Genomic DNA, 23,941 nt, shown 5'->3' with positions numbered 1-23,941 from the left:
GGGGTGAATTTGTGTGTTTTTTGTATTGGTTCATGCCTTGATGTATCCTGACTTGTATGTAGGCCCTAGCATTTATTCTTTTGTTATTATAGACACAATATATATATGTTACCAAATTAATACCATTAATAAAATCAATTACTAAAATAAAAACGGAATATAAGCGTTATTTCATAGACAAAAAAATCTAAAAATAATGCATGAACTACAGGAAAACGCTATACGAAATAGACGCGCGCGCCCTCAGCGTGCGAATTCTTTGACACAAAAATGGCTTCTAATTTTCAATGTTGCAACTCTTTATATATATGGCTCTGCCATAGTTTTTGTGGTAGCGCCCTCTAGGACTAAAGTAACTATATTTCAATTTAGTATTTCTATATGGAGAGGATGTGAATATCATAAAAATATTAATCTATCTATTAATAGATAATGATAACGCATGACATCACTTTCATCCTAATCAATATTCCAATCAACATTTCAATCAATCCATTGAAAAATGTATGTACTTAATCCTTAATCCAAAGGTATAAAATATACATATCACCATACATGAAGAATCCATTAAAATCAAAAGGTCTATAATTATTTAGGTGTATTAATGGAGTTTTTAAATAAATTGATAACTTAATTTTATTCATGGGTGTTCATCCTAGTAAACCCAGTAATCCAATGACCTTCTACCAGTCACTACATGCATGGGTTTCGGATTTCATGTAACAAGGTCATAAAAGGATTTGGCCAATCTCATTGAACGCCACAACTGCACAGGTGGAGTAAGTACACAAGATATATCAGCAGATGGTCAAAGTTTTCATCAAACAAAGTTTGCTCTCAACAGAGAATCACTTTGTATATTGCTTAGCAGAGTACGTACAGTATTTGACCTTTAAATGTGTGCCAAGTTTTATGTAGGTTTTCATTATGTAATAAAGGAGTAATCTAACTTGGAATTTCATTCAGATTTGTAAAGCCTTTGGGGTAGGGCAAAATGTCGAACAAAAATGATGAAGTAATCTCTGCCTCGCTTAAATTTGAAGTAAACGCCAATGATGACACGGGTGTGACAGGAATCCACAAAGCACTTGAGGATGATGCAGTTGGAGCTAACATGGATAATATTGGTTGTGATGTAGAATTTCAAACAACTAATGATAAATCTGAGAAAACTATGGATTTCACTCCACCAAAAATGAGTGGAAAGAAGAAATCTGTAAATTTTATTCAACCTGTGAATGAAAATACTTCAAAGTCAAGCAAGAAAAAAGGGAAAAAAAAGTCAAAGGGGAAAAGTAAGAAGTCTGCTTCTGAAAAAGCTAAGAAAAATGATGATGCTTTGAATAAAATTAGTGAAACAGCTCAAGTCAGTGTTTTTAATGATGAAGCTCGAATAGCAGAAATTAACCTTGAAATTGATAGGCCTACATGCAGTAAAGAAGGTAAGAATAATTAAATTCAACATTTATTTCGATCAAAATCAACATTTGTATACAATCAAGAAACAACAAAGTATCATTTGGTCAAGGCACGACAAAGAAACTCAATAATAAGTCCAAAATGTATTATTTTAGAATAGATGGTGGTATTTAACATTTTATACATCTTTTCATGGACCAAAGGACCATCCTAGTTAGACTAGAGGCCAGTAGAACTACCTCATTGGGTATCCATAATAGGGCGGCTACTACTTCTAGGAGAGGACCATCTTTAATAAATAATAAGTTATAAAAAAAAAAAATTTTTATTAATTTTTAAAAATTATATTGTACTCATTACAAATACAAATATCTCCATTTACAACTTACTATATTTAACAAATGTCAAATGTTTTAATTCGTACCACCAGTGATGCCATGTGTAACTTATAATGCTACTATACATACTACAGTACTACCAATGGCTATTCATTTTATTTTATGAGATCTATAATTTATTTCTTTGATATAAATACGGCACACTCGTTTTCTTTAAACAGTACAACATTGTGTCATTGTATAAACTTTATTCCATTTTAAAACCCATTTTAACAAGCTTTTTTTCATTTGTGTTTGATCATTGTAATGTCATTGTCATCTTTTCAACTTGAGTGGTAAAGAAAGTGTCATAAAGACATTTATGAGTTATATCGAAACTTTCCATTTTTGGCCTGAACAATATAGCAATTGATAAAAAATGGGCCATAAATTTTGTTAATGTTTGAAAGGGGGTGTACATCAAAAACAAAAGTAGTATAGACAAGGAGCCCATTTAAGCAAAGGGCGTAAAGAAAAGCGACACAGTGTACTTAAATATGGGCCAAATGTGTATGAGTAATTGTACAAAATTGTATAAATTAAATAGATCAAAGTCAGCATTATGGTTCTGATTAAAAACAGTTATTTTTAAAATACTGGAATGTTAAAATAATCTTATATTAAATTTAACACCCAGCAGCTCAATCCTATCAGAGTAAAAACCAGTGAAGAGATAATGTATACAATGAGTTATATCTCAATGGGATAATTTTGATTAAAATATCAATCAGTCTAGGTTGATTGAAAAGAAAGAAACATCAAGTTTAAAAAAATACCGAAAATTCTGAAGAACCTAATTTATAATATTTTATACGGTATTGCGTTTTTGGAATGACATATAAATGTATACAATTTAATAAAACAGGAATATAGCCTTAAAATAAGGGTTGGTGGGTGGGAAAAAGTAAAATAAAACCATACTTTTAAGTATCTAGAAGATTCTTGGGTGTGAGGCGATGTGGAAATCCTGATAATTAATATACAGTAGTCTTTATAACATAGGCTGAGTGCACAATTACAGTACATCCATCCATGAAAGCAGTTATTTCTGCAGCAAAAAAAAATATTCTGGTACTTGTTAGTAGAGTAAGTAGAATTTAATTGGTGTAAAAAGATATGAAACATTTGGTATTGATGATAAAAGTGTTTATAGGCCAACCTGTTTATTTGAGGATGGCCCAGTGAGAGTGCTAATCTGTATTGTGGCCTTGTTTGCCCTAACCTGCTGGGAAACCACTGATTAGTTGCCAAGTTTTGATAAAAATACCACAAATTCCATCTTGGATGATAAGTAACCTCGCATAAATCACATACAGATTGTGAATACAGAAAAAGAGTATGGTAAGCCTAATTCTGAAAACCGTCAAAACTGATTCTACTTTCGTTTCGTCCTTATTAGAAAAACTTAAACTAAAACATTTGTCATATTTGATTGGGAACTTTTTTTGCATAATATGATATCAATAATATCTTTTCAATAAAACAGTAACAAGTTTGTTAATATCATTAAATTATATATTTAAAATCAATCATACGATAAAATATCATAAACAGAGGTAAAATACTGACAGTATGACAAAAGGATAAAATACAAATGCATCATTAATATTATAATTTTATAAAAAGAGTAAAACATTAGTAATAAGAATTAAAAATAGTAAAAGGAATTAAAAATAATATAATATCATAAAACAGATGTTAAAAAAAAAGAGACTTAAAAAATATATTCACCTGATGTGATAAAGTTTGATTTGCAGATGGTGGAACATTTGTTTCATCAAATCAGCACAACAGACACTTGAAAAATATTTATATACATTGAAATTATATAAAGAGTATGTGATTTGTTTACAAGTTTATTATAAACATTATATTACTTTCATCCATTAAGCTCAGACTAATTGGACCACCAATGCTCAAACTAAATCGGGTTTCATAGTTCTTTAGGGGGTTACAGCAGGAATTCTAAATAGAGATGACATGGAAAGATCAACATGGATGCAGGGAATAATTTCGCCAGTGTAGCATAGCAAAAAGCTATACAAAACAACCTTATTGCTACACATTTTGAAAATTGTATAGCAAAAAATACAATACAAAACTATGTTCCTTGACTCAAAAATCAGTTTGATTAGCAATATTGCTAAACAAAATTTTAAAATGAAATTTTTCCCTGGGATGTAGTAGGCTGAAACTAGAAATAGAGTTCATAAATATAGTACATAAAGCCCATATATGGCACATCCCTTCTTGTTGGCTTCATTCTAAAGCTCGTCTACACTATCTATACAATTTAATGGTGGTGGTAAGTAAGAGATTGTAACACTCATATCTGAATTAATGATGGAAATTAAGGTAATAAGTAGTTTGATAAAAAAAACTGTGATGTATATGTAGTTATATGCCCAAATATGGTAGTGATATGACGTCATCATCTCCATATATGGACACATTTTTTTGTCACATAAAGTTTGATAGTGTAGACAGAGCTTAAGAATAATTAAATTGGATCATAAGAAAATAAAAGTATGATTCCGGATGTTATGCTACAACCATCTTCAGGAGAATGCTAGGCCAATAAAGAAGATAAATAGTTTAATATTGATATAGAAAATAAATGTACACAGTAAGGCAATCTTTAAAAGGAACAATCCTGCACCTCTCAAAATCATTTCAAGATTTCATTTCACATAATTTCCAATACTTGAATCCCTTATAGTATTACGTTTCATAATGCTACTACTGTAAAATTCCATTCTCTGGAGTTTTGAGCCAGCTGGATATTAACTCCTGCTGTTCACAAAAAAATATGAAAAGACAACATTTTGAAAAATGACTGTTTCACAGAAACATAAACATTTGTTGGAATCCCCAAGCTCTTAAAAAATGACTAGAAGGTTGATCTGATTTGTACTTGATAACAAGAAAGACGACTGTTTTTATTCAATTTACCAAATACAAGTTTCCCTAGTGAGACTGAATCATGAACTTGGGTGGAGTGTCTTGCTGAGAATATAGTGATGGTAGTTGTAAATAGATTTTCTTGTTGGATATAGAGGTCAAACTACAAACTACTTTTCTATACAGTAGGTAGTATCATATATTATGTCAGGGAGATCTCCCTAATTATGTTAATCTCAACAAAATAAAAAAAAGAAATTAGGCAAAATACTTTTATAAAATGGAGAGAGTGTCAAATAAGGCACACTATTAAATATTTCTGCCCATATTGTAGTTATAAATCAATGATTATTTCATGTCTATTGCCGAAATGAATAAAATAAAAATAAAAATAAGATGTAAGCTTTCGAAACTTTCTTGAAAAATTAACTACAGTACTGTAATTAGGAGGATTGTGAATGTTATTATGCAAACAAATGTTAAAATAAATATATAGTGTTGGCTTAGCTAACTATACAGTAATTTAAAAATGTTATATAAAGGGAAACTCTCATTATGAATTAACGTATAAGATGTTTATAAAGACAAATTGCCGGAAAGACATTTAAATTATTGTGTTTTTGTGACATTTATACTGGATTTATAGAAAAATTTGATTGAAAAATGAGCAAGATATTTAAATATATAACTGTAAAGTTAATACATTACTTTAATAATGTTTATAGCTAAATTTGTAATATTGGAGTTGGACCATGTCCAAATATTTTAAGATTTAAGACTTGTTTTGTAAACCATAAACCTAATTACCCGTATAGCTGTAAAAAGCACTTCCCACAGCATGACACCTACAGCAAGCAGTAACCCAACACCGCAACACTGTTGCTCAGCCAAATTCAATAGCTATGAACAAGCGCGTATTATCTCATCGAAGTAAAATAACTGTCTTTTGTCATCATTAGCAGCTCGTTAAAACTTCTTAATGAGGCGCTTGTTTCTTTCTCTGTTATAACACAACAATAATACAATTTGACATTTTGATTTATTATTCATAGTTCAATATATAAAAGCGTTTCATTCATACAGACAAAAAGAAAAAAGTATATTAGGGCTAGTGGGTATACTAGTTAGTGTTGCCCGAAAGCTCTGCACATTTTCTGGCTGTTTTACTTTACTGTTTTGATTTAGCGTTTTTTAAAATCTATCTTGTATCTCAATTGAGATCCAGCCACTTCATTGTCATTTTTTCATTAATTTGCCTTTGGATATATATATATATACACTTATATGTATTGTGTATTGAAACTAATATTTATTATTTACAGTGGATAATGTGATGTCAAAAGAAGCGACTACATGCCAAGTTGATGCGCCAGATGAAATTACGATTGAAGATAAAATGGATGGATCGTATACACACAATTTAAACTTTATGCAAGAAGAAAATACTGAAGTGATGGAAGAAGTTGAAACTAAAATAATTCTACCTTCTAGTGACAAAGAACATGTCCGGGACATCAACACAGCACAACTTCTAGAAGAATTATCAAAAACAATTAATTCATTTTCAGAATTACAAGAAGAAAATCCAAATAACAGCAAGATAGAAATCACATCACAAGCAATAGAAGAAGTAGTTAGCATTGAAAGAATTGAACAAAACACTTTTGATATTCAACAATTTGAGGACTCTGAAATATGTACCACAAAAGAAAGAAATGTTGAATCGCCTGGAAAATCAGTCCATTTTGAACTTGATATGGAAAATGACATGAACAATTCAGATATTTTAAATAAGGAGGAGACAGAAATAAATACAAATTTAGCAAATGACGACTTAGCATGTGACAACTTACCAGTAATAGAAGACAACCACAATATAGAAAATAATGATGCAGAGATTAAAGGAGAGTGTAAGATCTCTGATGCATCATCGTCGCCTAGTTCAAGCTCAGACGATGAACATAAAGAAGTTACAACTAAGAAAATGAAAAAACGAAAACGGAGAATCTTCAATTTTCACTTTCCTAAATTTGGAAATAAAAAGAAAAAGAACAGTAAAGTTACAGTTGAATTAATGGAATCTGATTCAGTACCAACAACATTGATTGAATGTCCAGGAGCTTCAAACGAAATAGTAAATGGTGAAGGTGATTCAGAGATAACCATACAGTCTTCTGTAAAAGAAGATGGCCGATCAGATGAATGTAAAGGTTCGTCAGAAGTGGACCTTAAAACAGATAATACCAGTGCAACAGGTGGAAAATTTAACATTCCAACATTTGAAGGCTGTCTGGAAATCTCAAACAGTGAGAATGTTGAATTAAATTTGAGTGATAACTCCAAACAGGAAGATTTTAAGTTGAATGATAAGCCAGACGATTCAGGTGAATCTATAAGCAAAGAGCAGATTACACAGTTAGAGCTACAGGAAGATGTGGAAACGACAGGGCGGAAGACCATTGATTTACAGATGGACCTTGGTCAACCATTAGACACAACAGCCACTGGACAAAGTGATGTTAATGAAGGAAAAGAAGAAACTAAAAATGAAGATATTTCGGCAAATGTTGGAATTCACATGTCAGGTCTGGTGGTAGAGGAAACAGACAACATAGAAAATAATTCATCTTTCGAAAAAGATTCAACAAAATTTGAGGATGCTAATGTTTGGGTTAACATGAATTTAGATATGGATACAAATAAGTCTGATGCTGAAAAATTATTAGAAAGTGGAGGTGTATCACAACCAACGACAAATTTTAAAACCGACAATACTTGTCAAAGCGAACGCAACATCTCACTAAACATAGGAAATAAAGTTGATATTGGAAATCAAGGTGAAGATGATCTATATCCTATGGAGTTGGAAGTTCAAAATTGTGCAGGGGTTGATATCTCAAAAGATATTGCACTTAAAAGTAACAAATATGACAGTAAGATCGAGGAAGAGAGCAATTTGGGGTCTGTTGGCATTGATGTAGGCGTAACAAGAAATAACGATATGGATCAGTTTGTATTAGAAAATGGTCAAAAGATTGATATTGTAAATGATGCACAGACTTCCTGTATAACACAAGAAATAGGTGTTGATGCAGGATTTGAAGGAGAAGCTACAGAGGGTGTACCAATAGAAGATAAAAACCTAGAAATACAGTGGACAGGGAAAGATATTGCTTCATCATCTACTAGTTCGGATGATGAAGTGCTCAAGTTGTCAAAAGGGAAGAAACGCAAAAAGAAAAAGACTAAGAAAAAAACAAAGAAAAACAAAGGCATTTTTGGAAGTGGGTTCGCTAGACAGATATCTGGCGGAAAGAAGGAAAAGCCAGATTTAGAGTCTTTAGCAATCAGTCCAGACATTGAAGGAGATAATGAGTGTATTGCTTGGCAAGAAATACCTAAAAAAGCACAAGTTATTTTGGGTACGGATAGAATAGAAGCTGCAGAAAATATAAAGCCAGTAAAGAAAGAAGACCATAAAGTACTTGACTTAGGTACAACTATGGAGGCCGATTCAAAAGAGAGTAATACTGAAAATAAAATAGTTCACATAAAGTTTGCTCGGGCAGTTTCTAACTGTAGTGACCATAAACCAGTAACATTTGATGATAATAATGGTGATAAAACGGCAAACAAATCAGAAGATCTACGTATTGATGTGGATAAGGAAGATTTACAAACATCGGAAGGAATAGAATCGGAAAATAAACATAGGAACAAAAAGAAAAAAGGGTTCTTTTCCGGGTTCCACATGCCAGGTTTCGGAAGTAAGCACAAAAAGGGCAGTATTGATATGGAAGAAAGTATTGATAATTGTAATATAGCTATCGACATTAACATACAAGATACAAATAAAGGAATTGTTCTTAATAACGATAAAGGTAATTCTGAAACGTTTATCAAAAGCGTATCGATTCTAGATGATGATAAAGAATTTTCAGAAGACAGATACAGACCAGCTGTAGATGATGTGGATTGTGAAATTTCAAGCAAATCTTCAGAAGAAGATAAGCATGTGTTTGATATGAATTTAAAAGAGCGTAACAACAGAAAGATATGGAATATGAAAGACACTGCCATTTCAGATAGTTCAAGTGAAAACATTGATGCAGAGACTGAGGTATCACCTGAAATCAGTTTTAATGTTCCAGGTATTGAACGCAAGGATGTCGATTGTAACATAGGAGTCGAGACACCACAACATTTAGATTGTGATTTAAATACTACCTCAATAAATGTTGATCCAAAGTTTACAGTTGTAAAAGATTCAAATTTTGAAGGCAATGGCGAGATACGAGATTTAGACAAAGATGTAGATGAAAGTTGTCTTATTGAAAATGAATCAAATCTAGACATTTTAACAATATCTGATAATTGTGAAATTAATAACCAAGGAGAGAAAAATCGATTCAGTGGATTCAACATTCATATTCCACATTTTGGAGGAAGAAAAAACAATGAAATTGAATTATCACAACATGATGGAATTGATGTAGATATTATGCACCCAGAATTAAATGATTCTGTGTGTCCAGAAGAAAGTGAAATAGATGCAATTGCACAGGCAACTGATGTAAACCTAAAGGAGGAGATTGATGTAAAAAATCATAGCACTTCAGAATTGAAAGGTGATGTGTCAGGTGACTTTCCCATTGATATAAGTACAACAGAATCCTCAGATTTGAAAGAAGATGGAGTTCAACTTTCTTCTAAACATGAAAAGAAAAAGAAAGGGTTGTTCGCAAAGGGCATACAATTTCCCAAGTTTGGAGGGAAAAAACATCGGAATAAAATGATTGAAATTGAGGAGTCAAAAGTTGATACAGACATACCTCAGTCCAATCAAATTAATGATACCACATCCTCAATTGAAAAGGAAATAAAGGATGCTGATGCTGAAGTACAGATTTCTGTAATTTCAACCTCTTTGAATGTGGATGTTGAATTAAATGAAGACAACTTTGAAGAGTTTGAAACTCCAGAATTTGGAACAGATTTTCAACAAAAAGAGCTTGAATGTATTCCAGAAGAAGGTATTATGGAGAATGATAACGTTTCAAAAAGTAGGAGTAGCAGTTCAGATGATATCACTGACCATAATGATGACAACAATGCTAAGAATAAGAAGAAAGGATTCTTTAGTGGGATTAATATACATCTACCATCGTTTTCTTGGAAGAGAAATAAAGGTGTGGTGGATTGTGATTTAACTCCAATACCAGGTGTGAGCGATCAAGTTCAAAGTGGCGTAGGACTAAGTGAAGAAAAACCTGGCATAGAAGGCACAATAGAAATTCAAAAGGACACTAGCATTGAAGCAGATATTGATGCAGATATTGATATTGAGGTATTAAAGACAGATATTGATCCAGGTGTGTTACATTTAGAAGATAGGGATGTTTTAGCATTGGATACTATTGAGGAAAACCCAGATATTGAAGATTTAAGCCTAAAAGCTACTATTGATGAAGGAATTACTATCAACAGTGATGTTGAAATAGGTGCTGGTTATGATGACGGAAATGGAAATAAAGAAAAAGAAATCAAGAAATCTAAACCCCACAAAAAGAAAGGCCTGCTAGGAGGCATTCATATCCCAAGAATTGGGGATAAAAAGAAAAAGGATAATTTGATAGATGATTTAACAACATGTTCACCAGATGTTGATATTAAGGCAGAACATGATAAACGTATTGATACTAACAATCTGGTAGTGTCAGAATTACCAGAATCAAATCTTGATAGAGAGGAATTACAAGTATGTATGCCCGATGTTGATGCAAGAGTTCAGAGTCAGAAATTAAGAACAAATGCTGTTGTCGAAACCAATAATGAGGTTGAATGCCAACTACCTGAAGTTTTGGACTATCCAACAGAGGATGCTGAAATTAAAATTGATGTGGATGAGAATGAAATAAAATTGCATCCACAACTTCATATAAACATAAATATGGACAATAAGGGAGAGAATATCGATATACCAACACAAAATTTGGAGATGGAAAACGTACCAAAACATGAAACAGAAAACATCAATGTAACAGTTCCCGATATTGGTAATGTTCTGCTAAACAAAGAAAGCTCAAGTATAGTTTCTGAAGGGGAAACTCCAGAACTTCATACCTCAGCTGAAATAAACATTGATCAACCTGAAACAAAAGAGATATCTAATTATAATATTAATCTAGGGATTGAAACAGATCTTGAGGACGCAACAAAATTGGATACATGTAGGCCAACCTTACAAGACATTCAAGATTCAGAAGTTAATGTAGATAATCCTATCTTATTTGAAAATGAAGTAGATGCGAATATTAAATTGAGTGAACCAACCACAAAGAATGGTGTTGATTCTTATGATTTGGGAGAGTCTCAACCTTTAAGCGTTAACTTAAAAACAGACATAGACGAGATTGTCAAAACCAAACTAGAAAGTGATATTCAAATTGTCAAACAACCATCAACTGAAAAATTACAAACAGAATATTATATTCAACAATCTGAGAAATCCGCAACTCTTCCTCAAACCAAGTTAGACTTCAAGCCTAGGGTCAGTCGTGGCATTAGCATCGAGGGAAGTGTGAAAATGCGTTTACGGAAAGGAAGTTCAGAACCTGAGCTATCGAGTCCAAAATTAAAGAAAAAGAAGAAACGTTTTACTTTACCTTCATTCAACTTTCCTAATTTGTGGAACCGAAAAAATAAAACCAACAAAATAAATATGGATACTGAAAATCTCAGACGCCCAAAATCGATGGAAGTTCTTCCTTCATCAACCAATGGTGTCGATGAAGATTTTAAGATTGAACCAAGACCATTGTCATTATCACTTCCTATTTCCATAGAAGAGGAGGACTCAACATTGCTTCCTAGTTCATCAGTTGATATTGAACCTGCCAGGAGTTTACCAGATATTTCTGTGGACAAGTCATTACAGGTTAAAAACTTAGAAAGTGAAATTGATGGAGGACAATTGGATGAAGTCATTAATTCAAAACCTAAAAAGAAAATCAAAATGCCTTCATTAAATTTCAAATTATCAAAAAGTAAAAAGGAAAAAGTGTATAAAGAAAAAATAGTAATTGATCTGAAAGATGAATTGGATGGAGTTGACATGCAAAAACCTATCATTTCTGATGTGAAATTAAAAGGAGAAGCAGATACCTCAGATCCAGATCTCTCTCTGAATGCATCTGGCTTAGAATTACCATCCGACAGAGAAAACATATCAACTTCTGTAGAAGATGTTGTCGATACAATTGAATTAAGACCTCAAATAGAGGGTCAAGAAAGAAACAATTTGGATATGATAAAGATTGACACGGCAGAACATAAACAAGTTGATGTAATTATTAAAGATTCACACGAACCTTTAAAATTGAATATATCAAGTACTGGTGGTGGCATTACAGATATCAACAAGGATTTACCAAGTCCAGCATTTACTGCCTCTGATTCTGGACTTTCTTCAGGAGTTGGTGAAGGGGAAGTAAGCCTTCCAGGTTTTGGATGCCCAGAAGAATTCTCAGTAAATGCAGGAATTTCTGCAGAGGTTGATCCATCAGCAGATGTTTCTGCTATGGAGACCAGTTGCTCTAGTCAAGCTGACGAAGACATAAAAAGTTCTAGTTCCAGTCACTCTTTGGTAGAAAAGAATAAAAGAAAAGGTTTTAGACTGCCTAAGATAAGTTTCTCTGGGAAACGAAAGAGTAAAACCTTACCAGCTGTCGTCTCTCCATCAGGAACGGTCAAAGCACATAACTATTCTCTTTCGTCAGATGATTCGGTTTCAAAATTGAGTAAAGGGAAAAAGAGAAAAGACCTGAAAGATGAATCTATTTTTGATGATACAGATGAACATCTAAAATTATCTGGAGACGTGTCATTTAATTTGGGTAAGTACATATTTTATATTGTTATCAGAGATGTAGCTAGAGATGTCTAGGGATAGGTGTCAAAATGCTTTGGGTAGGTGGGATATGCAACAGTATCCAGAATTTTAAATTGGGCTGGGTGGAAGGCTTTAAAATAAGATCAGGAAGGGTGAAAGACTTAATATTTTAAAGGCGGGTGTCTTGCACATCTCCACCCCAAAACAATTACATCCATGCTTTAAATTACTGTACGTTGAAATTTAGAATATAATATAATATGAATGAATGGAACTTGGTGTATAGAAGTTTAAATACGTTAATATTCTATGCTATGCTATGCATCAAGTATCATATCTTGAGAATATCAATATCATTCCTCTTTGATTAAACCAGTGGGTTTTAAATTAATGGTGCCAAGCCGACCCAACTTAAGGGTCTTGAAAAGGAAAGTGTAAATACAATATTTAGTTACGGTGATAATATTAATGCAGAGTTTAATATTTGAATCTTGATAATCTGATAACTGTATCAATTTACAAGTATAGGAAATGATACTTGGACAATCTACCATACTGAAAATGATTTCTACGGAGATACATAAAAAGAAGTTAATAGAAGATTAAATTTATCAGTGTAGTAAGGGTAGTACTACTACTAAAACAATACTAAAATCATAAGAGTTTGACTAAAATCATGAGTAGGAGTAAGAGTAGTACTAAAATCCTAAGTAAGTGTAGTAATAAAATCATGAGTAAGAGTTTTACTAATATCATGAGTGATTCTAGAAACAAAAACTTCAGAATTGATACTACAATTGTTTGTTGTTGTAGGGTTAGTATTATGTACAGTGTCAACATAGCTATATCAGTATTGACTGACCACTTTGCTATTTGCTAGAAAGAGTAATCTGGCCTCAGTTTATTGTTACTGTTACAAGTGTTTTAAAACTTTATCATGTTTGTTTATTGTTTGTGGTAAATGTCAATCTTAAGATAAATACAAGGTGGTATATTAGAAATTGTACTTTGTAAACATGTTGATGTACTGTATCAATGTTACCTTTATGCTTCATTGCAGTGGCACTGACCATCAAGTAATTGCATTCAAGGATGAGTGAGGATGTTTGACATTGCTAAAAGGGGGTGGGGGGAGGTCAAAGACTAAAAATGTGTCATAAAACACTATTATTTTCCATGATTAAAAGTTTTAAAACATTTAATAATAGTTTAGTAATATTGGTTGGATTGGAAGATTTTTTTTACTACTGTACAGCACTTTAAAAATCTAGCAATTTAAATCTAATGTATGTTGTTTACCAACCTTGAAACCAGTTCTAGAAGTACCAGGATGGTGTCCGGCGTGGGATTGTTTCACTATGTAGTTTAAGTTCTATTTATTTGTTGTTAGCCGAAACCGTTTAATTCATTTTAATGTAAATGTTATATATTTACAAATGACAATAAATATACTTATCAATATCAATATCAATCAATATCTTCGTCAATTATTGCTCAATTTCTTTAAAATGTGGGAAACTCACCTTTGTCTTCTCAAAAACTGATACCATTTTACATATTGTGTATTACTTTTTTTCCTTAAAGAAGATGGGCCGTCAACAAGTACACCACTCAAGAGTGTACATCGCAACAACAGCAATGCATGTGATCCAGAAAATGCACCAGAACTACCAGAAGATCCAAGCATTTTACCAATTCAGTTTACCACAACCTACAAAGTGGTGATTGCAATAGACTTTGGTTCAACATTTAGTGGGTATGCATACTGCTTTCCGACAAATCCTGAAGAGATATTTGTAATGCGCAAGTGGCAGGGCGGAGATCCTGGAGTATGGAATACGAAGATGCCATCAACTTTACTTCTGACACCTGAAGGAGAGTTTCATTCGTTTGGTTTTGTTGCCAGGGATTTCTATCATGATATGGAACACAAAGAGGCTCAGAAATGGTTGTATTTTGATAACTTTAAAATGCCACTTCACACCAATCAGGTAAGAATTTTATTCAACAATTCTGGCGTCACTACAAAACAATTCAAGCATTATTCTGTTCTTATTCTGTGGGAACATTTAATATTTACATATCAACAGACCCATATAAAGGAGATACGACAACCAGGAAAGGATCCAATATTTTTTTAACAGAAGAGCGCTATAACAAAAGTGTATGTCAAAAATAAATGTCAAAAGTAGTTCATAATTTACACAAAGCATGAGGCGGCGTTGCAAGTGAAAAGCCCCACCCCTCCACTCTGCACGACTCTCTGAGAACAGTCTACTTATTACCCTGGAAATGTTGCGCACTACTGTTGAGTGTAAGTACAAAATATATTCATCTGTTCATCACAAGGTTTTTGTCACCGACTTGACTTCTGAGGCATTATATACAATATATAGTATATAATGCCTAAATAGTTTTAATAGATGAAGTTGTTGATTTCTCACATTCCAATCTGTTGAAGTTGTTGATAAGGTATCTATTGAAGCTTGTGTTATTTGATAAATCTGATACACTAGAGAATAATACAAGCAATAAGAATGTTCATGCACTGTGTAACTAAAGAAATGCAGGTAGACCATCTTTATTCCCCTGAAAATGAATACAGAAGTATCCTAAGGCTTGGAGTCAGGGTATTGATAAACTACTATTAAATTTGTGATTTCATGCAGATATTTCTGGAAATGTTAATTTTGTGTTATTGATAGAGGTCATATTAACAACAAAATGGTGTCATTGTATATGTCATTGCAGTGTTGGATACAGGGATTTAAGTGGGGGTGGGGGCTTGGGAACGGAGGGGAACCAGGGTTTAGAAATTGAAAATGGAGTGCTAAACTTTAATAATGCTTGCATTTACAAATTTTGTTTGGGAGGGGAAGGGCATGTTAGTATAAGTGGTTTGGGTAATGTGACATCCAAATGCAACAAATAGTTGTAAAGTGTATACCTTTCACAGGAAGCAACACACTGAAAGCCACACCTAATTAATTATGCAAGAATTTTGATTTGCATAAAATCTACATAACAGTCACATAGTTTTACTAAGCAGTGGGTTCATTGGATTCACATGCTATACATAAGAGTATGAACTGTAACATAGAGGGTAAACAAATATATTAATAAATTTAACTCTATTCAATAAAATCATATCACCAAAAAATATTTGGCTATAATCCAAACCAAAATATCATGTTATAACATTGTCACCATGGAAACTAACACCAACATCACAACCAAACAGTAAAGTGATATAATGAAGCTTTTTTTTTATCATCTTTAAAAAAAATCTTATGCAAAAGAAAATTAAGGTCAAGTACGTACACAATTTATTAAACCATAAAAATTGTAAAAAACTTTTTTTAAATACACCAAACTTCTGATTTAGTTTTAAAATGTTAATAATTTTTCGACCTACAATATATATGTAAATTTGGTTTGGGTTACAGTTTTGTGGTAGTTTATTATTAGATTGCGGTAGGTAGGTAGCGTACATATCAAGGTCATGCTGGGGTCAATATAAACACCTTGGAGTATTATTTAAGATGAGGCACATTATGGGTTGTACTATAATGTAATTCTCTTCACTACTATAAAAAAGTCCTACCAGATACTATACACATCTCTTTCTTTTTGGAAGTTCTTCCAACAAAAGTGTCCCTTAAATAGAGGTGTCTATTGAATTGGCTGTAGTGTTAAAACATATATTTCCCCTTGTTTTATTGAGAAATATCTCCTTAATAAAGGAGGGGTTTCTACTCATATTACATTTAATTTATTGTATCAATTTTTGATACTGTACTACAGTATATATAATACCGTAATTAAATTGTTTATTTCATTCTTTTATTCTGAAGCATTTTGTGTAAAAAATTATTTATTTTATACAATAGACAGGTTCTACATAACCAAATGAAGACAGTTACATATATTTAAATGCAGATAATGAAACACAAGTGGTTGCCACTTCAAGAGAAAAAATGTAAAACAATACATAGAATCAATTGACAGTTCCATAATTGTATACAGACATCTTCTTTTTAGTTTCCTTGTCATGTCGACAACTGCTTAGATGGTCAATGCTTATAGTAATTATTACTTATTTTGATCTCCTTTCACACATTGTCTTCTTTGTATCTATTTTTTCTTTAAAGTATAAATATCTGTTCTCTTTTGTTGAATGTGTGGAAAATAAATGTAACAAACCAACAAACAGAATAAAATAAAGCAAAACTTAAAAAGCCACATAAAAATAAATCTTATTCCTTGATGTCAGTTATAATTTATTAATAATAATAACATTTCTTAATTTGACCAGTCAGTGAACTCAGCAGCAGGTAAAAAAAAATCTTGTGACTCAATTTGGTTCCCGGTAGGCTCATCGAAGGATTTGTATAAACCCTGTCCCAGGGCTCAAATCATGAACACTCTTGTAAGGCTTTCCAGAGGTGTTTTATGCTTAAGAGGTAGACTTAATGGATTGCAGAAGCCAAGGTATCTTAATGTTTATCTTTAGATATTGACCAGAGGGAGGCACATTCAAAGGCCATTTTTCTTAACTTCCAATATTCAAAGGCCATGTTTGTTAGCTTTACGTTGCAAATGAGGATTATTTATTTCTTAATGATTATTAAAAAGATATTATAATATTAGTTTTTATAAACGATAAACAAAGTCAACCCTAGTCATATGGTTCGCCAACAGTTGCGGATCCAGGATTTTTAAATAGGGTGCTGAACTTAATTTGATGTCCTTTTGCATTACAATTTGTGAAATTTAGAGGGGCCCCGGGCCGGCTGGGCCCCCCTTGAAGAACATTACATGTTTCATAAACTCTAACAGAGCAAAATTTAAAAAAAATTGTCAAATGTTAGTAGTAATAAAAGATAGACAAATGCCTTAAAGATGTTTACATTCTGAAGGGTTTGTTTATAGGATGTGAGAGAATGTGTTTTAGTTTTTAAAATTCCAGTTTCAACTGTTTTTTTTTTTAAATTCTTCTGAACAAATTGAGAAATATTTGAAATTAACAACCAATAGAATATTTAGAATTGGGCGTCTTTCGTGTTTCAATATTTGAAGGCTGCAACCAGGCAAATAAAATCAATTGCAAGCCGAAAATATACCAAATTTACAGGGTCATATTAAAGAAATAAAATTGAACATTTATTTATTTAAAAACTATCATTTTTAATCATTCTGCAACATTTTTAGCATTTTTAATAGGCATTTAAATCTATTTTTCTGGGGATTAGCATAGAGTTATTATGGATTAGCAAGTAATCTTTCATTATAAAATATTTATTGGATAAAGATCCTGTAAGGTCATTAATCTAATACTTAATCCATTATTACAGCAGATTATCAATTAATCCTTGTCTGACTCTGAATTGTCAATCTTGGTCACTCCCACTCCCAGCGTATCATGATACCTATTCATGCCATCATGGAGAATTGGAAAACTTATTTCTCCATGATGGTACCTATGCATGATATCTATGTGAAGAGACAACGCCTATTTTTGTTGCCAAAAAGATACCATATAATTAGCATAGAGGTACGTCAGTATTGCTCAAACCTTTCTTTTCTCTTTTCATCTCTTTAAAACCAATTGCTTACAAAAATAAACAAAAGGTTTGTTATAAACTATTTTTTGTCAAGCACTGCTCACAAAACATCAAAATGTGCTGGTGCCCAGCAGTTATATTTTTCCACACAAAATAAAAAGTCTACATGTATATAAAACAGCATAATTGAATAAATCAAATATTTTACAGTGTTTGGAAAGTCTTGAATACATGAATAGCAAACTATCTTTAATGATCTTTGCGTAACAATTAATATATTGAATATCTGCACATCAAACATTGTGTATTTGATTGAATATTGAAATGATTTATTTAAGCATTTGTTCCTGGGTCAGTAATTATAATACTGTATGTCAATGAATAATGTATGTTTACAATAATATTTTGTAATGGAATTAAGAGATGGAACACTATTGCCCGAGGCTTTTATGATGCCATTAAATGAGCTATCATCTTCCATTTCTGTTTTTCTTCATATTAATTTTCCTTAATGATCAACCTGTAGTTTGACAAAACCTGTTGTATTAAAACGTACATTTATAATTTAATTTAATAATCTTAATCACTAAATCACTTATTAGTACTTTAGTTATCTAGTACTGCATGAGTGACGTCGTTTTAGTCCAGCAGAATATTCTTGGTGTTAGGGCATACCACCATAGTTGAGGCAAATTAGTGCAACACTTTCTGAACAGAACGTTCCACGAAAGACCTTAAAGGGGCAATACCATTGCTGATCTGTGTTTATATTTTAACTTTCTGCTACACAAAGAAAACCGAAAGTTTTTTGACATTAAACTGGCATGTTAAATTGATAAAAGAAACGATTGTATGTAATCAACAAGTTAATAATTTAATTTACGAAATCATCATGTATTCAATAGTGCTATTCTAATCTTCCAATTTCTGGAAATATAATCTGTCACCAATGATAACATAGTGTGCTCATTATTTTGAGGATATGAAATTGAAGATGTATTAAGTTTGATCCATAGGCGACCTTTAACCTTGCCGATGGGAGAAGTCACTTAACACCTGCATAACTGCATATTTGTCCATATACAATACTGTACAGTACATGAGAAGAGAAATCTGAAGTCTTGTTGATAGGCCTGTAGTTATGTTATGATCAGTCACTATTGAACTACATGTACAGTATAAGCTGATAAATGGAGTTCAATTTATTGCAATTATCACAGGTTCAAATTGGCTTGTTAAATACAATGTGGATAGATTGATTATTATTTACTACACAGGTGGTAGTGTTGATAAATCTTTTTAAAGGGAAGAATTACGGGAAGTTGTGCAAAATCTATCTGGTGTGGGGAAAAGGGAGCGGGGTGTGAGGAGGTAGTTGAATTATGATAACTGATAATACTGATTTACATATTCTCCACTTTAACAACATGCAACAAGATGATATATTGTACAAGAAATACAATGACCTTTTTTCATACTTATCTCAATCAGCCATGGTCTTCTGGACTGATAGCTTTAGAGTGTTGCTTCCAGGCCTCAATCTCTTGCTTTCTGACATCTCCCTTCCCTTGCTTCTTTTTTTGTCTTCTAATGGTCTCCAACCTGTTTTATACTCAATATATGGTTGACGTTACCTATTTTTATATTAAAGATATGGTAAGATTAAGAAAGAAATATTTTTATCTTACTTTATATTACTGTATAAAATATTTGTTCTTGTAGAATTTAGATCTCGATACGGAGATAGAGGCAGGCAATGGCATTCATGTACCAGCCATCAAGCTGTTTGAATTAGCCCTTGCATTCTTTAAGGACCGTGCATTAAAAGATGTGTCTGACCGCAGTGACCATCACGTGGACCAGCAGGACATTCGCTGGGTTCTGACCGTGCCAGCAATTTGGAAACAGCAAGCTAAACAGTTCATAAGGAAAGCAACTTATTTGGTAAATGAATATATGCTTCCACTGTACTAAACTATGAAATCATTTTGTTATAAAATATATATATTGTTACTTTATTTATCCTTGTTTTTTAGGCTGGTATTGGTTCTCCGTCTAACCCAGATCAGTTGACAATTGCCCTGGAGCCAGAAGCTGCATCTATCTATATTCGTCAGCTTAAGAAAACAGAATTTGTGCCTGATAAAAGTAAAAGAAAAAGCATTATTGAAGTGGAAAATATGAATGCATCACTGTATACTGTTCCAGAGAATCTCACAAAAGGTACCTTTGGTCATTGAGGAAAACTCCATAGAGATAAAAATGCCATATAGTATTTTGTTCAAAGGTTATGAGAAATACATATTTGTTTTATGGCGATGGAGAGGACTAATAGATCTTGAGCATTTGAATGGATCAACTTTTTAGCATTTTATGGATTATTAAATAATGTATATTACTGCACACTATCAAATAGTGTAAAGAGGTATTCTCAAAGCTAATATCCCTGCCCATTGGTATGGGACAGATTCTTAATTTCCACCAGGATAGAAAAAAACAATACCTTTAAATTTAGCAGAAACAACATGTTTTTGTTTTGTTCTCACAATTAGGTTGTAGATACATTGTTGTAGACTGCGGTGGAGGAACTGTCGACATCACTGTCCATCAAATTGAAGATCATAATGGTCTAGTGGAAGTTCATAGGGCATCAGGAGGAACGTTTGGTTCGATCAGTGTTGATAGGCAGTTTCAAAAACTTCTGGTTGAGATCTGTGGACAAGATTTTATTGATGAGTTCAAAGTAAATGCTCATTTATTTAGTAATTAAAAATTTATATTATCTCTTTCACATTGCTTTAAGAGATAGTCAGGAGTGATAGGGGGGCTGTATTTAGTCAGTGTGAATGTAAAAATAAACCTTGGAAAGCTGCTTGTATATTGTTTAATTGCTGTATGGACAAATGCATACACAACTCTATCTAACTACAGAATCAGTAAATGTCTAGTCCTAAGAAGTTTAACAAAGTTTAACCTTTGACATGCCTCTTTTACTTTCCATAGGTAAAACGGCCAGCTGGATGGGTGGATCTAATGATAGCATTTGAAGCAAGAAAACGAAACATACAGCCATGGAAAAGCAACCCATTGAATGTGTCGCTCCCATTCTCATTCATTGACTATTACAAAAAGTTTACAAAGACGTCAACAGTTGAAAATGCATTGAAAGATTACAACAGTGAAGATGTGAAATGGTCTCCTCAAGGTATATTATATATTTTTTTGATTCATAGTATCGCGTTGACTACCAATTTTAAGATTTGTTTTGTAATATATTACATCATCAAACTTTCATGTTTTTTTTAATTGATGTGTATGTATTTCATGAATAAAGACATTGATTGATTGATTGATTTAAACAAACGATTTTTGGATTCTATACCATATTTGTTTTTATCTTACCTTTTCATATTCAGGTGCGGATTTGTCACGGTTGAGCGCTAACGTATAATATCAATAGTCTGTCAAAAATAGATATCATAAATTAGTTCACAATTTATTTTAGGTGTCCAATGAAAGAAATGCGCCGCCCCGAGTCCTACTCCCTGGTAATACTTAATGCAAATTAACTTTTTTTTTCTTGAATTACAGGAATGATACGTTTCTCGTTAGAAGGAATGCAGTCCCTTTTCCAACCATCTATAAATAACATCACAGAATGCATCGAACAAGTATTGAATGAACCAAACATTGGAAACATTTCTCACCTTTTCATAGTCGGAGGCTTTGCTGAATCGCCTTTTGTTAAAAACACAATACGCAACCAATTCCAAGATCGCCTACAGGTGATCATTCCTCCGGACGTTACGATGGCGGTCTTGAAAGGCGCGGTAATGTACGGTATGGATCCTACGGTTATTAGAGTACGTAAATCGAAGTTGACGTACGGTGTCGGCGTGCTGAACAAGTTTGATTCACAAAAGCACCCGCAGAAAAAGAAAGTTGTCAAAGATAATGTAGAATGGTGCTTAGATGTTTTTGACAAGTTGGTTGAGGTTGATCAGGCAGTCCAAACTGGCGAAAAAGTATGTCGGAGTTACACGCCTGCAAAACCAGATCAAAAAGAGATTTTAATCAGTATTTATTGTAGCGAGAAGAAGAACGTTAAATTTATCACAGATGCAGGCGTTAAAAAGTTTGGAACATTAAAAATTGATTTGTCAATGATAGAACAATTGAATGATTTGCAACGACGAGAAATTCGGCTTACAATGCAGTATGGCGACACCGAGATTAAAGTTAGCGCGTTGGACGTTCTTACTGGTCACTGTGTCAAAGTAAACATAGACTTTGAAGAAAATGTAAATTAAAAGAGATTTTAGAAATTTTTTTTTATCAGTATAAGAATAAGTATTTTTATCAAATATTTTAATAAAATCAATAACTTGTACATTATCTTATATAAATAGAATTTAAATTTTGTACAATTCTGTTAATTACCAAAACAATAGATTATCCTTAAAGGACCAGGTGTAGTCCCATGATACACTCAGGAGACAGGTAATGCCTATTGACCAAGAAATAGAATATATATAGGATAACAATAGATAAACGACTTTAATTAATCTATTAAGCTCTGTCTACACAATCAAACTTGTTTGACAAAAAAAGTGTGATGTGATATGCTCAAATATGGTAGTGATATGACATATCATGTCCATATATGGGCACATTTTTTTGTCACATAAAGTTTAATAGTGTAGACAGGGCTATAGATACAATATTTTACTGCAAGTTGACATTTATAGGAAATACTCACATGCAACAATTTTTGTTATAATGTGAATCTTGTGGGAGACAGTAAACAGTAATTTATGTAATTATTTTCTTTTGGTTTTTTAAAAAAATATTATACATTTGTTTAAGATTAAAATATAAATTTTTAATTTGTAAGGACTTATAAGATATAAAGCGTGTTTATAACATAATAATGTAATGATTACAATGTATAATTTATTGCCATGACAATTTGTGTCTGGGAAATGAGGAACACATATTGTGCCAACAATATTTGGTAAGGCTAGGGTTAATAGATTTAAAACTGGCACCTTATACATGGAGATATAAAAATAACTTCTCCTTACATAAGTTGAATGTTAACATTTGACGTTTTAAATAACTAATTAAAAATTGGAAACTGAATTGAAAAATAAAGTACATAAGTTCTTACCTGAAATTGTTGTAACACAGTAATTCCTATTCTATTTTTATAGAATAACCATTTTGAACCATAATGATAAAATACCAGTGATTTTCTACATATACCTATACGAAAAATAATATATATTAAAAATAAAGTATGTTATTTCAAATAAAGTACTAAAAAAATTAAATACAGGGAAACATTTCCAGGCCAAACTGGAAAAAAATTGGAACATATTATGGAAAGTGAAATATGGTACAGAAGATTGAAATATCAACGTAAAAATAAAACAGTATTACTGTATTCAATTATGCAGCAAATGTATCTTCCATCTTTATCCATTTAACTCAAAATATTTTACTTATACCTTGATACAGTATATAAAATAATGTAAATAAATAAATACAATTACGTTAGCAGTTATATTTATTGGCACATAATTACGTCAGAATTACAATTATTGAAATAGTGTAGACTTTTTATTTTCAGTTATTCACATTATTAAAATGTATATTTAAACATGTGTTAATTTGATTTTAGTGTTTATAACCTTTGATATTATGATACTGGCCTTTATATAAGCCCACCCAAAGTGATATTAGCCCACCAAGTTTATTAATTCAGAGACAAAGACATTGAGGTATTC

The 23,941-nt window shown here is 32.1% G+C and overlaps 1 protein-coding gene and 1 long non-coding RNA gene across 2 annotated transcripts; one reads left to right on the top strand and one right to left on the bottom strand.

The window, feature by feature from the left end:
* The first annotated feature begins 676 nt into the window (after positions 1-676).
* LOC140046353 (uncharacterized) lies at positions 677-23,880 on the top strand. The gene is made up of 8 exons (XM_072090973.1): positions 677-1,442; positions 6,020-12,592; positions 14,173-14,579; positions 19,875-20,096; positions 20,189-20,375; positions 20,705-20,895; positions 21,156-21,357; positions 21,744-23,880. Exons 1-8 carry the CDS (start codon positions 995-997, stop codon positions 22,460-22,462), a joined length of 8,949 nt encoding a protein of 2,982 aa, XP_071947074.1. The 5' UTR covers positions 677-994; the 3' UTR covers positions 22,463-23,880.
* On the bottom strand, positions 20,784-21,999 carry LOC140046355 (uncharacterized). The gene is made up of 3 exons (XR_011844764.1): positions 21,860-21,999; positions 21,555-21,613; positions 20,784-20,864 (listed from the first exon to the last, which is right to left on the bottom strand). It is a non-coding gene; the product is annotated as an uncharacterized lncRNA (long non-coding RNA).
* Positions 23,881-23,941: the final 61 nt, after the last annotated feature.

The sequence above is a fragment of the Antedon mediterranea genome, chromosome 4 (assembly GCF_964355755.1).
Source record: "Antedon mediterranea chromosome 4, ecAntMedi1.1, whole genome shotgun sequence".
In the NCBI taxonomy this organism is placed as follows: domain Eukaryota; kingdom Metazoa; phylum Echinodermata; class Crinoidea; order Comatulida; family Antedonidae; genus Antedon; species Antedon mediterranea.
Note: the sequence above shows the minus strand (reverse complement) of the source record. Positions and strands in the feature narration are given on the sequence as shown.

Excerpts from the sequence above, each read along its gene's own strand:
- LOC140046353 (XM_072090973.1), top strand. The coding sequence starts at position 995 with ATGTCGAACAAAAATGATGAAGTAATCTCTGCCTCGCTTAAATTTGAA. Across the intron at positions 12,593-14,172 it reads AGACGTGTCATTTAATTTGG|AAGATGGGCCGTCAACAAGT; the intron begins GTAAGTACATAT and ends TTTTCCTTAAAG. Across the intron at positions 20,097-20,188 it reads TAAGGAAAGCAACTTATTTG|GCTGGTATTGGTTCTCCGTC; the intron begins GTAAATGAATAT and ends CTTGTTTTTTAG.